The 16,154-nt window shown below is 33.0% G+C and overlaps 2 protein-coding genes across 3 annotated transcripts in view; one reads left to right on the top strand and one right to left on the bottom strand.

Annotated features, from left to right (window-relative positions):
• Positions 1-16,154, top strand: part of LOC135840267 (uncharacterized) — a 120,016-nt gene that overhangs the window by 1,454 nt on the left and 102,408 nt on the right. Inside the window, exon 5 of the mRNA XM_065356705.1 lies at positions 26-84. The gene's annotated coding sequence lies outside the window, so the exon portion shown is untranslated. The remainder of the gene's footprint in view (positions 1-25; positions 85-16,154) is intronic.
• On the bottom strand, positions 1,453-15,672 carry LOC135840264 (metabotropic glutamate receptor 5-like). 2 transcript variants are annotated; one of them, XM_065356701.1, is made up of 15 exons: positions 14,936-15,672; positions 12,074-12,212; positions 11,692-11,992; positions 11,328-11,586; positions 11,020-11,246; positions 10,747-10,904; positions 9,854-9,936; positions 6,536-6,770; positions 6,331-6,451; positions 5,846-6,234; positions 5,436-5,759; positions 4,832-5,022; positions 4,646-4,752; positions 1,690-1,775; positions 1,453-1,599 (listed from the first exon to the last, which is right to left on the bottom strand). In XM_065356701.1, exons 1-15 carry the CDS (start codon positions 15,193-15,195, stop codon positions 1,531-1,533), a joined length of 2,949 nt encoding a protein of 982 aa, XP_065212773.1. In that variant the 5' UTR covers positions 15,196-15,672; the 3' UTR covers positions 1,453-1,530. The 2 variants fall into 2 exon arrangements, with proteins under 2 accessions (XP_065212773.1, XP_065212774.1); XM_065356702.1 differs by lacking the exon at positions 14,936-15,672 and adding an exon at positions 12,327-12,403.

Here is a 16,154-nt window from a genome sequence, read left to right as displayed (position 1 = left end):
GTAATTGTCTGTTTTTTCTCGTTAGACAGATCCGGCTTGGAATTCAAATTTCGGAATATATGAATGAAGAAACTGATCTAAATGGTAAGTCATCAGATCATTCCTCGATATCGTTCGTTTACATGTCACAACGGGACTATTGTATGGGTTGATGGATATTATGCTGCTGATTACGTTGCAAATGAACCACACAGACTTCCAAGTGAAGCAGTTGGACTCTGAAATAATCCAGCACAGGGTTTGGACATTCTGTCTGTCTTGGATTTATTCTTGAGTGATACTTTTAAAAAGCTGCTTCATCTTTAATGCTCTGGTCAGCAACCGGAAAACACACAATAATGAATAAAGAGTTATTTATTCATTCATAGACTATTTAAATGATAAATTTTTTAAAGTGGCGAAGATAATGTGATGCTTTTAATTATTGCAATTTGGGATACGTGTTATATTAACGAGATTAAGTAAGGTAAATGAATTCTGCATTTCGGGTTCCGGCCATAAACTCACTTTGTATGATAAGGTTACGGTGGATTTTTCAGTCTTGGCTTCAAATTTATCCGATTTTTGATACGTTTTTGAAATTAAAGCTTCGTAAACGAAGGGGAGTAAAATCGGAGGATATTTCGGGTTTGGAGATACATACTTGTTATATTAAACCATGTTTTTTAAATTTCTACCCTGTCGTCTTACTTCTCATTGATATTTCTTCGGTTTTCGTTGTTTCTATCGATTGGGAAGTAGAAAATTGGCGAATAATTTGATGAAATTGATCATAGTTTGGTTCGTTTCGATGACTTGTCACTCCCTCCCCTTCCTTAATATTTTTGAATTGCTAATCTGATGTGATATCATAATATGATACAAAATGCATTCTCATGATGTAATAAATTAGGTATAATAATCACTAAAGCAAAGATAAGATGTGTTGGTTATCTTATCTCATATAAGGTTGTAACTTATCAATTTTATATTTTGAAAGAAGAATTTTATGTGATGTCAATGATGTTGAATAAATTTGGAAATTGAAAAGATCCATTTCTAGATGCTTCCCTAAGAGGAAAAAAAAAAATACTAAGGGAGCGAGTGGAAGTTGGATTGAGATTAGGATGTAAATCAAGTACCTATGGATTCGAAGAGCTGAAATGGTTCATACATTATTTTGAAGGTTTATTTTAACGGTATCTTTCATTTTTAATGCCATTTCACGTCTTTTGCTTACACATTTTGATTTCGTTGATTCAAAGATTTTTATTTTGTCAATGATCATTTTTCAACGCTTTTGTGAAGTTGAATTTTTCTAACGATTGGTGTGTTTTTTGTATCTATACTTCTAAAAGAATTTGAAACGAAATTTTGTTCGTATTTTTATTATCAAGTGTTCATTTTGAATGTGTTCCTTTTCGGCAACTATCCGGTCAATCCGGTGATTTCCAAGTTCAAAATGTCAAATAATTTTATAATCAACTTCTCAGATTTATTTCTTGCGTACTCTCAAAACATAAGAATAATTCGATTAAAGAAAAAATGCTTTTATTCATCCTTTGAGACTTCTTTCTGTAATCTGTTCAGTTCCATGTGGCATAATTTCAATTTTTCAATCTGTAATTCGAAAAATGAAATTACATTATGTACAATAATGTGAAAAATTGGTATTATTTGTTTCTGTAGCGCTTAAATATTCAACTATACCATTTGAGCATAGGTTTCCTCGATAATGTTCATATTTTTGTCATTTTGCGATTCATTTTCTGAGGTTGACCTGGTTTCCTGTCCATCTAAATACGATATTAATGAGTTTTAATGAAATTAATGCTATCACTTTTTGCCCGTAATTTTCAAAAAAATTTGCTTTTTGCCTTATTTTTGCCAAAAAGTGACAAAAACTTTTGCTTCTTAAAATTGCTTAAAAATCTTTTTTTGTCTAAGTAAGTTACAGCATGAAAAATTGTCGCTTTTTGTCAAGGCAAACATTTGGTAAAATTTGATCCTTCAAATTGATAAGTCTGCAAATTCATTTACATTATGTTATTTAGATTGCTGCTTCACTAGGTAGATGAGAGGTGCTTTCTAGGATGGGTCGACTTTGACCTTTTTTTTTGAAAAATTGAAGGGGGATTCGATAAAAAGTTGTGGAGGGTCCTCAAAACACTGCAGAAAAATGTTTGGATGTGTCCCCAATTTGAACCATAATTTTTCTACTGAGGTTTCAAATTTTAAAATTTACATTGAAAATTGAAAAAAAGTTTTTTTTGGAGAAATTGTTTTGTGTTAATAATTTTACGCTTAGAACTATATATAAAAAAAAAAATGAATTTTTTTCATCTTTCCAAAGGTTTGGTATAATGTGAAAATATAATTTTGGGGCATAAGTATTCAAAAGTTGTTTGAAATAGCGAAAAAATCTCAAAAACAGTTTTCTTACTTCTTAGTGGAAATAAAACATAATTATGATCGATTGAAAAAAAATTTCTTTGTTCAAATTTTTTTCTCAATTTTTTATTGTAAATTTTAAAATTTGAAACCACGTTAGAAAAGGAATGATTCGAGTTGGGGATCCAAAATTTTTCCTACAGTCTTTTGAGTTCCCTTCTCAACTTTTTATCGAAACCCCCCCTCAAATTTTCCCAAAAAAGTCAAAGTTAACCCTTAAAGACCCAGGCTAATCCTGAGATGTTGGGTGAAAATGCTTTCAATTTCCTGAATTAGATCATCACAAGCATCACTTTAACCCACAGTTTGCCCCCCAGCCCCTTAAAGCCGTCTCGTAAAAGCCGTACCGATTTATTTAATTTTCCTTGAAAACCGAGAAAGCAAAAACCCCAATGAGGTCAATCATGGAACTGAATGATATAGTATCATTAGGTGTACTGAATGAGTGAAAGCATATCGCCAAAGAACACCCCACCCCTTTTTGGGGGGCAAATTTTCAAAAAAGTTGGGATAAAAAAATTAGACCCGTGCTCCATTTTTGGATAAACATATTGATGGTAGACCCTTCACAAAATGAAATCATGAAAGGTGTGAAAATGGTGGACCAGAGCGATTTTTTGAAAATTTGATTCGCTTGTCTCGATAAAAACCCGAAAAAACAGAGCATGAATACGCAAAGTACATAATATGGGAAATATTATCAAGTAGGCTTGAAATGACAGAAACAAGAATTGAAAGGAACACAGATGCTTTTAACAGCACATAAGTTCAGATAATCTACAATCCACCCATCAAATCTGTTTATCACTCCGTGGATATTCTTTCTCGATATTTGTCACCAAATAGTTACATCCTACAAAGGTTAGCAGTACGATTGTTTTTCTGCAGAAATTTCGAAATAGGTTTATCTACCACTTTGAAAAGCTTTACACAGTCAAATTGCAGCACTCCCTGAAATATCATGATTGGAAACAACAAATTCTGCTCAAGCAATTTTCAAGATGTACAACTTCACTATCAATGATCGAGGAGGGATAGTGACTTCTTCATGAATGCTTCAACATTATGAAATGCCAGAAACAGCTGCAATTTGACAGTGTAAAGCTTTTCAAAGTGGTAGATAAGCCTATTTCGATACTTCTGCAGAAAAACAATCGTACCACTAACCTTTTGCGGGATGTAACTATTTGTTGACAAATATCGAGAAAGAATATCAACTTCAGCAGGAATTTCTCAAAACATTCAAAAGTTCAGAGTTGTGGTTGAACAACAGTTGAAAGCTTTTTACTGAATCTCAAATCCCCTGAATCCTGTAGTCATAAGCTAGACACAATCTCATGATTATAAACGACGACTTCTGCTCGTGCAATTTTCATGATGTAGAACTACATTATCTATGATCGAGGAGGGATAGTGACTTCTTCATGAATGCTTGAACATTATGAAATGCCAGGGAGTGCTGCAATTTGACTGTGTAAAGCTTTTCAAAGTGGTAGATAAACCTATTTCGAAATTTCTGCAGAAAAACAATCGTACTGCTAACCTTTGTAGGATGTAACTATTTGGTGACAAATATCGAGAAAGAATATCCACGGAGTGATAAACAGATTTGATGGGTGGATTGTAGATTATCTGAACTTATGTGCTGTTAAAAGCATCTGTGTTCCTTTCAATTCTTGTTTCTGTCATTTCAAGCCTACTTGATAATATTTCCCATATTATGTACTTTGCGTATTCATGCTCTGTTTTTTCGGGTTTTTATCGAGACAAGCGAATCAAATTTTCAAAAAATCGCTCTGGTCCACCATTTTCACACCTTTCATGATTTCATTTTGTGAAGGGTCTACCATCAATATGTTTATCCAAAAATGGAGCACGGGTCTAATTTTTTTATCCCAACTTTTTTGAAAATTTGCCCCCCAAAAAGGGGTGGGGTGTTCTTTGGCGATATGCTTTCACTCATTCAGTACACCTAATGATACTATATCATTCAGTTCCATGATTGACCTCATTGGGGTTTTTGCTTTCTCGGTTTTCAAGGAAAATTAAATAAATCGGTACGGCTTTAAGGGGCTGGGGGGCAAACTGTGGGTTAAAGTGATGCTTGTGATGATCTAATTCAGGAAATTGAAAGCATTTTCACCCAACATCTCAGGATTAGCCTGGGTCTTTAAGGGTTAACCCACCCTACTGCTTACTGCTTCGAAGTGCTTACCTGTTTCTAGTACTTTGGATATTTCTGAAGAAGCAGTACTGATTGAACGCTTCAGTTGTTCTTTTAGGACATTCGGATTGTTGGTTTTCTGTCCCTTTTCCTTCATTCTGTATCGATTAAAATCAGATAAAAAATTCATTCATTTACCTATTCGGATAGTTAAATTTTGATATTAGATATTCTTACTTGATGGAATGTTGCTGTTTAGAATGTGATCGTTTTTCATTCCCTTGGTAACTTCGAATATCAGTTGTGATCACGAAATTTCCTTTAGTGTTTCTCTGAGGTTTCAACAGAATGATGTATAATTTTGGCGCGAACAGAAAAATCAGAACTATTGACGAGCTTATCGAAACGCTCAGGTTAATTGCCAGCATCTGCGTTGGAAGAAAATGATTATTTTAGAGGTTCGTGGTTTTTTATGCTCTATTTAATGCAGGGTCTTGAATTGCAGTGGTGTTTTTTGAACTTTGAGTCTTTTAAAGTGCTTCATAATTTTTGAAAAAGTGTTATGCAATCCATAGATATAGATTGAAAGTTTGAGAGAAAATCATAAATTTTCTATTAGAACTTTTTAAAATTATTTTTGAAAAATTTTGAGTCAAAGTTCTTCAAAAATGCACAAAAAATCGCTAAAGTCTTGTTGCTAGTTTGATTGAGAAGCGATATGTGGCAAACTAATTTCAGAAATCAGTTCCTTTGATCAGATTCTAATTAGATTTGAAAAGGTGAATAGTTCGGAAAGGGCACATTTTTGTTCTAGGAGTCTGTTCTTGGAACCATTAGGTACCTTTTTGTCACTATTGAAGTATACCAATGCGAAAGCCATCCCAGTTAAGACAGTCGCATACATAGCAAATCCGATATATTTCGCTTCGTTGAAATTCTCAGGCACATTTCTCGTTTTGACAGCGTATTTTGTGCAAAACAAAACCAGTAGAGCTACGAAGACGAACGTTTCAATGAGAATGTCTTCGTCGAAATCACAAGTTTCTGATCCAAACCACGTGTTATTTTCTTCCCTGTAGTTGATCACTGCTTCTGGTTGTTTGAAATATAATTGGATCGAACAAATGAGTACCTCTATGGCAATTAGTATAAAAGTAATGGTGATCTGAAAACAATACAGCCGATGTAAAATTTTCAATTTGAGGACTCGAAAGTTTTTGGGAAAAAAAAACTATACCTAGTTGTGATTACCTGAGATTTCAATGACATAAATTTCGGATTCATATTGGGAAATTTCTTCTTGGACATTGCCAATAAACGAGCTATTCTGTTGGTTTTTACCAGTAAAGATGCGTAAATCATGGTAAAACTTATCGCTGGTACGATTCTGATCATAGCGCAAGTGATTTCATTTAATGATAGAATCGAAATGAACGGAGTAATATTGGCTAAAACCATTCCTGCGAACATGAGATGGCATAATTCTCTCGTAGTTGACTTCACAGCAGGTGTATCTCGATACTTGATGAATACTCCAGAAGTGAAGATCGTTAATGTGATGCAAAGTAAAGAAAAACACGTGGATATTAAGCTATCGATATCGTACCATTTAGATCTTCTGACTAGAATCGGTACGCAGGCTGTAAATGGGATGTTTTTAATATATTGTGTAGCTAATTTTAATTTAGATAGGTACTTAATTGCAAGTCATTTGATTAATGAAATAGGCCACTAACCAGTTTTGTTTTCATTCGACATATAGCCGTGGTCGCATTTGGTGCACATTGAAGTATCGTTCAATATTTCCAACGAATCGCACGGATCGCATTTCCAGCAACATGTGTCATTTTGTTTGATCTGCGAATGAAATTTAAGTCAAATTCCCATCAGTTCTTTTGTAAAATTGTGTTTCGAGTAACTAAAACTCGAGTGAAAATTAACCGTTGCATGTCCAGGAGGGCAAGGCTCGCTGCACGAATGTTTTATATTCGTTGGAAAAAGAGCAGCACTTTCATTCATCACCAATGTACCGCTTACTCCAAGTGTCCTTCTATGATACAAAAACGATTGTGCGTTTTCTCCTCTGTTCTCATTTATGAAATAACGGTATCCTGTTTTGAAAAATTCGCCAACTTTTGACGGAGTGAAGTCTTCGTGGAAACAGTATGCTTCAAACCTAAAACAGCAATTTGTACCCATGTTACGATTGATACTTAGAAAATGTCACAAAAAAAATTCAAATTACCTTCCTATTGGAAAAAAAAATCAAAATTTTGTGAAAGATGAGTATTTGTAAAATTTGTAGAATTGATTTTGTTATTAAATTTCCACTTTCGCATTCCTTCAGGGCCCAATGCGACTGAATCGAAAGCAAAACCAACGAGAAGCTTCGTAATTTTGCATTTTTGCTCATTTTCTATCTAGGTAAATTGAAAAAGAAAGACTCAAAAGACTTTTGATGAAAGAATACCTATTCAAAATGAAAAGCCATTTTTGAGATCATAGGTGCAAGGTCCAGTTATTTTGAAAAAATGATGGAAAAAATCGATTGATTCACAAGTGTTTTTGGGGGTCCAGTTTTTTTGAAAAAATATTCTTTTACATAGTTACTCACATTAAAAGTAAGTCTTAAATCGACTCAAAAATTAAAATTTGTCCAATTCACATCAGACCTTTAATATCAATATAGGGACGAGCGAATCGTCAAAACTTCAGATTTGCATATAATCAGATACGACTTGAAAAAAAAAACATTAGATAGACAAGTTGCCTATCTTTGAAATTCGAGGGGCAACCGAGCTTTGAAAAAAGAATCGAGAAAGATGTATTTTTGACCTTAGGAATGGGTATAGTACCTTGGAAAATAAACAAATGTTGTCATTATGAATTTTTGCCCAACTTTGAAATTGTAGGAGCTAGAAATAATGAAATATTTTAGAATCGAGAAAAACGTATTTTTGACCTTGGGAATGGGTAGTAACTATGTATTTTGGAATACAGACAAATTTTGTCATTATGAATTTTTGCCCAACTTTGAAATTGAAGGTGCTAAAAATACATATTTTAAAAGAAAAAAATATTTTTTTAAAAATACATATTTCTAGCCCCTTCAATTTCAGTCTCTTTTTTAGGAATTTCAAAATTTTCTAGATTACATCATCATTGGTTTTATAAGACTTTTATAGTATTTTATGAATCACAATCAAAATTTTAGGATATGTAACAGGAATGTTCTTTTCATTTTCTTCATCGTCTCAGAAAACGAGATGAAAGTTATGGGTGGTAAGTCTCATTGAATGTACTTATGTGTTATTTAATTGCACTGTAGGTATTTTCTGCACCGCTTCAATTATTTATTTTTTTAAAAAATGCTTCAAAATTTATTAATAGATGTGCTTTAAGTGAAAAATTTCTACTTTCAATCCATAGAATTTTAGTTTGCAATTTTGATTGAATTTCCCTTCATTTTCTAAGAAATTGGCATGATAATTTTGGTTTTCTACTTTAAAATGGCATACAGGCCCATTGGAAAATCAATTTTTGGGCCAAATTGTCGTTAGGTTGAGTGAGGGAGAGCAGAGGGTGGTTGGGTTGACGTCTCGGATTGTTATAGGAAAGTAAGAGGAAGATTCAAAAAAAGTTGTGGGGGTCAATCAAACGATTCTGGGGAAAATTTTGGATCTCTGACTTGAACTGTCGCATAATTTTTAGGTATAGTTGGGTTTCAAATTTTAATTTGCGGTCATTTTATTTATTTATTTATTTTTTGTAAATTTTTAGTGAAAAATTACGATTTGAAGTAAAGTAAGTTAATTTTCCTGTTTCAAAAATCAAATGAAATTAATTTGAAAAATGGAAAAATGGGAAAAAACTGAATTAATACGTACGATTAATTGAACTCAGTGACTTTTTTTAATGTTTACTGCTTTTTAAAATGAAATTTGAAAAAATTAAATCATATTTTTTGTCGAAGATTTTCTTTTAGTTACTATGTAGGTATTCGCCATAGACTCAAGAAGTTAAGATTGGCTCAAAAATGGTTGCATCGATTCGAGGCATCGATTTTGAAAGGGGAAGGATAGAAGAGGTTTCACAGTAATTCTCTACTTACATGAATTGGTGATTTTAGATTTTTTTATTTGGCAGATGTGATGAAAGTCATGAAAAAGTCATGAATTTTCGTAGGTGGTCATGAAAAGTCATGAATTTTGCTCGAAACACACTAAAGCCCCTCAAAGTGAAAGAAAAATCAATAAATGAAAAATTTGTTCAAAAAATCAGAAAAATAAAAAAACTGATATGCCTACAAATTGAAAAAAATTTTCTCGCAGTTTCAAGTTATTTAATTTGGGGGGGAGGGGAGGTATTTTCATGCAGTAAACATCTAAAAAATAGCCAATAGGTCTTGAAAAAGTCATGATTTTTTGTCTAAAAGTTTTGTAAGACATCCTGTTTGAGATTTTCAACTTTTATAAAAAATACGTTTTCGAGAGTCCTTCATCTTGGATTTACGATTCACCTGCTCTTTGACTGATTCAAAATGTCGAACTGATGACAGGATCCGAAATTGATTACGATGTCTTCTGGAGCTATTTAAAACTGCTGAAGAAAAGTTAGCTTTTGATGAAGGCTCCAGATTGTTTCTAAAAAAGTTGCAATCGATTCGAGGGACTGGCTTCGACATAGATTTGTTTTCTTTGTAAAAAATTTATTGTTATGCTTACAAATGTTCTACATTAATATTTCTGGAGTTTTCAAAAATTCTTCAAAATTGAAAAAAAAATCGACGGCTCTTAATTTCACTCTGAGGTGTGGTAGAAATGTGCTCTTTCAGAGTGTCAAATTTTATAGCTCAATCAAGAGTTTAAGTACGGTTTCCGAAGAATGTTTCCTTGTAACAAGATTTTGCGTTAAAGTTCACACACGTAATATTTTTGGAAATTACGGATTCGTGGAATGATTGTGTAGAAATGAAGGTGTGAAGGTGTGCTTTTTACTTTGAAGAACTCTTGCGCAGATCCTGCAAAAGTCCTGTTCTTTGGTTTTGAAATTCTATCTTGAAGAATGATTTTAATGACTGGGAATGTGACCCTTTCCAAAAAAATAGTTATTTTAGCTCAAAGAGTGAAATAAAAAATTCATTTTTTGTTGTCAGTGATGTCGACATCAATCTATGAAGTTGTCGGAAAATGGAATTTACATATAAAGTGGAGAAGTGTCGATTTAAATATGAGTAGATACTAAATATTTTTTACCAACGTTTCAGTTCGAGGTAATCCATCATAGGTGAAGCTGACTTCATCTCCAAACAGAGTAAAATTCACTTCATTAACGTAACTTCTCTGTTGAAAACAATAAAATAAAATTTTCAAAAACATGATACTTATCAATAAATTGAATAATTCATCTGCATTATAAGATGTATTGTACTCACAAGGAAACCTTATCAACTCGTCACCTCCGATTTGGCTGAAATTTGGCACACTGAAAGTTCATGTCACCAACAACACAGAACCAAATTTTCAGTTGCCGAAGTTGATTACAGCGTTTTCTGGAGCGATTCTAGTGTGCTGGAGAAAAACTAATTACTGCTCGAGGCTTTAGATCGGCTCGAAAATGGTCGCAATCGATTTGGTGGGTCGATTTTGGGGTGTAAGGGTAGTTTTGGACAGTTTTCTCCAGAAATACGCTTTACTGGAATTTTTTAAAAATATGGTATATTCAACTACGAACTCGTCATCTCGGATTTGCGATTCAACCGCCCTAATCGATTGAAAATATCAAAATTATGGGAGGATTAAAATTTTATTCGCCGAAGTTAATTACAGCGCATTCTGAAGCGATTCCAGTGTGCTGGAGAAAAACTAATTTCTGCTGGAGGCTCCATGAACGTCTCGAAAATGGCCACAATCGATTTAGATGGTCGATTTGAGTATTCAAATAAAATTTCTGAGTTTTATCTCATGGTTTACCATTTTTATGAAAACCTTGTCAGTAAATAGGTTATTTCAGCCATTTTCAATAATTCGAAAAATCAACTTTGGCAGCTGAAAATTTGGTTCTGAGGTGTGAGTGACATGAACTTTCAGTGAGCCAAATTTTAGCCAATTCGGAGAAGACGAGTTAACGATGTTCCTTTGTCAATTACTCACTAGCATATTCCAAAAATTAGGATATTCTTTCCAATTATCATTGCTCAAAGTATCGTGCAGACTGTGAGCCAAAGTGTACACGGATTTCATCACATTGGCTACCTCAGAGTACTGTTGGAATAGCCATAATTTCGCATCATTTCTTCTCTGCATAGTTCCTATAAAATAAATTGAACGAAAAAAAAAATAATACCTACTCGTAATACTAAAATCACCCTATAATGGACGATCTACGATTTTTATGGTAAACTCTCGAAATATAAGAATGGTTACCATTGCATTTTGTCTCGTTCTTAATTGGTTCGAATTTACAAGCGAAATGCTGCTCCCAAAACTCTTTGTACCACGGATTTCTTTGGTTGTTTTCTACGGTTTTTGAAAAATAGTAATCGTTGAATTCTTTGACTGTAGTCGCCTTTGGAATTACGTAATTCATATGAACGACATCTTTGTTCCAATTTTGTGTCGTGTATAGATATCTGGGCAATCCTGCTCCGTTTCTTTTTACACAAATACACAAATTTTGAAAAATTGAAGTATATCAGAGTGCTCTGTTTGGAAAAACATTCATTTATACCTACCCATTGGCTACGATAACTATGTACGTATTGTTTTTTCTGCCATTCCCGATCAACACGTGTTGCAAATACATGAGCTCTTTTTCATCGCATATACAAACGATCACTTGAACCGTATTGTAAGGTGGTATTACCTCCCACAAATTCTGCCTCCAGGCGAAAATTTTCCATAGACTCTCGCTATCCATGATATGAGCTATGCAGATAGCATTATCGGCTGCCATGTCTTGGAAACGTTTCGCGTAACGAATGCCTTGGTAACCTTGCCATCAAAAAAATTGATCGTCGATTAAGAATGATGTCTCTGGACGATATCTTAGGCAAGGTCAAGGTGCATAAATGGACCTTGAGGGTACACTACACTCACCAACTGAAGTATATACAAGTGCCACGTATGTCCAGTTGTAGTGTAACAACATTTCAAAAATTATGTCGATGATGAAAATGCTCCCCGATGAGATCGCATTAAATGAACGTAATTTTCCGCTGCGTTCCAATCGAAGATTCTCATTGACGAGGATTCCTTTCGGAGGGCCGGAGTAACTGATATGAGGAATCAGAGGAAACGATTGCAAAAGTGTTTGAAACTTGGGTTCTATTTCCATGTCGTCTGAATATATGACCCCTATCAGGTGTGAAGTTTCGTTTTGTGGGCACGATAGACCGTCCTGTTGGAGAACGAAGGGATCAGTTTCATTGATGGAGTTGTTGGATGCTTATTTTTGTTGGAAGAAATTATGATAAAATACCTTTATTGTAATCCAATTACCAAACCAGCACAGTTCTTCGAATAACGTTGAGTCGATTTTTTTTACCCCATTTTGCGGAAAATCGCCGTAGTCTTTGACAACTATTTCCAAAGTGATATTTGGCAGTAGGTTGGGATCTCTGTTGAATTAATTAATCGTGTATATAATGATAGGTACTCTCTATTCTTGCATTTCATGATTGCGTGTTCGTTAGTACAAAATGACAAGAGTATGTATTCTTAAATTGAATTACCTAACTACATAATTGTTCGTATGAGGTCCAGAGTCTGGCATGATAAACGTTTATTTGATTTTGTTCTTATTTTCTAAAGAAATACGAGTAATTCAGATTAGTTTCTTATTCTGAGGTAATTAGAGGTGAAGAAGGAGTGATCTGCTCAGGATTTTGGAGACCCTAGAATTTTCACGTTCGCCCTCATTTTTCAAGACCAAGCGAAAAAAGTACTAAGTATTTATAGAAGAAAGCTCATGCAAAAAAAAAGGTGAAAATTCCAGTTCCAAAAATTCTGCTTTTTTCAAAACTTCAATAGAAAAATTGGTGCAAAGTCTATCTCCAAGGAAAATTTTAAATCATGGAGAAGATTTTTGCTTAATTAACTCAATGTTTGGAATTCCGAGTTTTAAAAAAGTTGTTAAAAAATATCAGAAATTCTTTTTTGAGATAGGAATAATTTTGGTAGTGAATTGATCCTCCCTCCCCCATCTGTTATATTGTCAAAAAATCCACTAAATTATTGATCAACATTTTTCCAAGTTTTAAAAAATCTGACATAATTTATTATGAAAAATTCAACAAATTGTTTTATAAGTTTTCAAAATTCAACGTTACATGAATTTTGGACACCCCCCCCCCCCCTGGAAAAACATATCCATGTGAAAATGAGAAAAAAAATTAGGTGTTTATTTTCAAGGATGGATGCACTTTTTGGAGTGACCTGAGGAAGTTACAATCTTACGGCTTCGTCAATTGATTGGAGTAAACTTTTAAAACTACCAAAAACTGATGGAATTTCAAGAAAATTTAACCAAGTTCAGCGAAAATTGCATAAAATGTCATTGAAACATGTCAAAAATGACATAAAAATAATTGCAAAGCATTAAAATTATCAGAGATTTCCTAAAACTAATGAACTCTTGAGATAATTTGTCAAAAGTGAGCAAAAAGCGTACAAAAGTCATTAAAAAACGTTTAAAATGACATGAAAATATTCTAAAAACAACAAAGTTACTAAAATTCTGAAAAAAAAATTGATGAAATTTTGAACAAAATTGTGAAATTTGGTGAAAAATGCAAAAAGCATCTTTGAAACGTGTTGAAAGTGACATTCTGGAACACTTGACAAGACCATAAAATCATTCAAAATCATCAAAAATGGATGAAATTTCAGTAAAGTTTGCATAAATAAAAAAACCATGTCAAAAATGAAAAAAAAAAAAAAAACTGAAGTAAGAATTTAGTAAACTACATATTTGAAATGACCAAAAACTAATAACATTTAAATAAAATTAGGCAAAATTGACAAAAAAATTGCGTAGAACGTCTTTGAAACATAATGAAATAGCATAAAAACACTAAAAAAAATATTGAAAAACAATTAAAGATCGCCTAAAACTGATAAAATTGGAAGCAAATTTCGCAAAATTCTGAAAAATATGTTAAATTGATAATTTAAAAGCGTTAAAATAATTAAAAAAGCAAAAATTGCAGCCAAAAAAAATGGAAAAATTGCGTAGAACATTATTAAAAACATATTAAATTAAATTTGCATAAAAATTATCAAAAACTTTAGTAATTTCGAGAAAATTTGACAGAATTCAGCAAAAATTACTAAAAAAAAAAGGTCATGACTAAGCACATGTTAAAAATGACATAAAAACACCCAAAAAGTATCTTTAAAATCATAAAAAATTACAAAGAATCGACGAAATTACTGCAAATGTATAAAAATATCGTGAAAACGTGTCTGAAATGACATTGTTATAAATTATCATAAACTGATGAAGTCCGGCTAAACAAAATATTACATCTTAAAAATTTAAAAATGATAAAATTTAAACGACGTTTTTCAAACCATAAGAATTATTTTGCCTAAGCGAAGCAAATATGCAAAATTTTCTGAAACATTTTCAAAATTTCACCTTTGATTGAAAAAGAAAAAAAAAAGGTTGTGATAATTTTGTTTTGAAAAAAAAAATGAAAGAAAAATTCAAATTTAGAGTTAGATGGCAATCTTAAAATTCACTCCTGATTATTTTGAATGACCGAAGGGAACGATTTGACCCCCCTCCCCCTCTCCTCTCGCATCGCTGGCTCAGAATGTTTTTATAGCGATTTTACAACTGTTTAATTTTTTTTTTCAATATGAATCCGTGTGTATGAATGCTTTATTTCATTCCGCCTCCCTCCCTAACCAAATCCTCTTCAAAAATGACTAGTTTCAGACGATTTTGAGGCCTCTGGCGATTTTTCAATTCTCTCCAGAAATTTTAAACTGCTCTGGTAGGGTCAAAAAAAATCTTCACATAGCATTCGAAGTTACAACTGATGTTCAATTTTCCTGAAACATGCCTATCTAGAAATTGATGGGACGAGAGTATGTGAATTCTCTAAAAATTAGGTTATGATTATGAATTTATGACTGTCGTTTCTGGCACAACTTTTGAAGGCGAACAAAAAAGTTTTTTTTTAGAAAATAGCCCATCTGTAAAAGTAAATTGCTCCAGGTAATTTAATTTTCAAAAAAAAATTCTCTCATCAAGGTAAGATGTTATTAAGAGGAAATTCGGCTATAGACCCTTTGAAAATTCAATTTGTAAAATTATCTATTAAGCATCACATACCTTTCTATCAAATCTTTGGCATAATATGCAGCTTCTACCAATTGCAGCATGGGCTCCTGAATGAATTTTCCTCTACTTATCGACGTGGTATTGTCTTCATAGGAAATATACACCATTTGGTGAACTGGAAGCAAAACTGCAATTATGAAGCGTTGATCGTCGAATTTCCCTTTCAGGCTCTGGCAGTTGCATATTATAATCCATTGCTGTAAAATAACCAACAAAAAGAAAGCCAAGTTTGCTGAGTGGTTGTTTTTCATGTTTGTCTGTAGATTGATTTCTTATTTCTTTCAGTCGCCTCCTTTTGATCTAAGAAATCAATTGCGCTAAATGACTTCATATAAGCTGATCAGCGAATTTCCAAGTATGAGGTAGGTAGCTACATCAGAAGCTTGAAGTTGGAAAGTCGAGCGAAATACGTTCGATGGCTCAAAATTGCACTTCGTAAGAGAACTGTGGACATTATACTTCATCTTCGGGCACAACTTTGTACGAAACTAATCACCAAAACTATAAATCTGCTCATTAGTCATTTTGTTAGCGAATCCAAAAAAGAACAAATTCTCAAATTCGACCCAAATTTTTTTTTGCACGAAAAAAAATAATTAGTGAACTTATACCGAGTAAAAAATCGTATGTATCAAAACGTTGTTTACAAGAGCAACCGAAAATTAGGTGAACCCGCACAATATATTTAGCTTCACGCGTTAATACATATGAAAAAATATATACGAAACAACGGCTAAAAAAAAAAAGTATAATAAAGAATTATGGATAAAACCTTGGCAGTGTAATGATACGACGAGGTCCTCTCTCACGGTACCCCTTCCTAAGGATTGTACATATATACCGCAAAGAATTGGCTATTTGATTCAAGTACTTGGTACTCTGCATTGATATGTGTCAATTTAATACGATATACATATGTATTTGATAAATAAAGTACATACGAGTACAAAGTATAATATATTTTAGAGAAGCCAGTTTCAATGTCGTAGTTTTTCCTATTTTTGGTATTGTAATTGTTATGAATTTCGAGAACTTGATACTTAAACGTACTCGTACCTCATCTACTCTCTGCTTTATTTATTCGGATTATCTGTGTGTAGCTTGACTTCGTACACAGGTACAGAAATTTCATTTAGGTAGTCAATGATACGATTTCCTGTTGTGTTGTGGTACTAATTTCGTATAGCTGTGTAATTACTAACATACATAC

The sequence above is a fragment of the Planococcus citri genome, chromosome 3 (genome assembly GCF_950023065.1).
Source record: "Planococcus citri chromosome 3, ihPlaCitr1.1, whole genome shotgun sequence".
NCBI classification, from domain to species: domain Eukaryota; kingdom Metazoa; phylum Arthropoda; class Insecta; order Hemiptera; family Pseudococcidae; genus Planococcus; species Planococcus citri.
Note: the sequence above shows the minus strand (reverse complement) of the source record. Positions and strands in the feature narration are given on the sequence as shown.

Coding starts and splice junctions, on each gene's coding strand:
- LOC135840264 (XM_065356701.1), bottom strand. CDS start 15,195: ATGAAAAACAACCACTCAGCAAACTTGGCTTTCTTTTTGTTGGTTATT. Junction 9,937..10,746: donor CTAATTTTTGGAATATGCTA/GTGAGTAATTGA, acceptor TGTTTTCAACAG/AGAAGTTACGTTAATGAAGT. Junction 6,235..6,330: donor GTCGAATGAAAACAAAACTG/GTTAGTGGCCTA, acceptor TCCCATTTACAG/CCTGCGTACCGATTCTAGTC.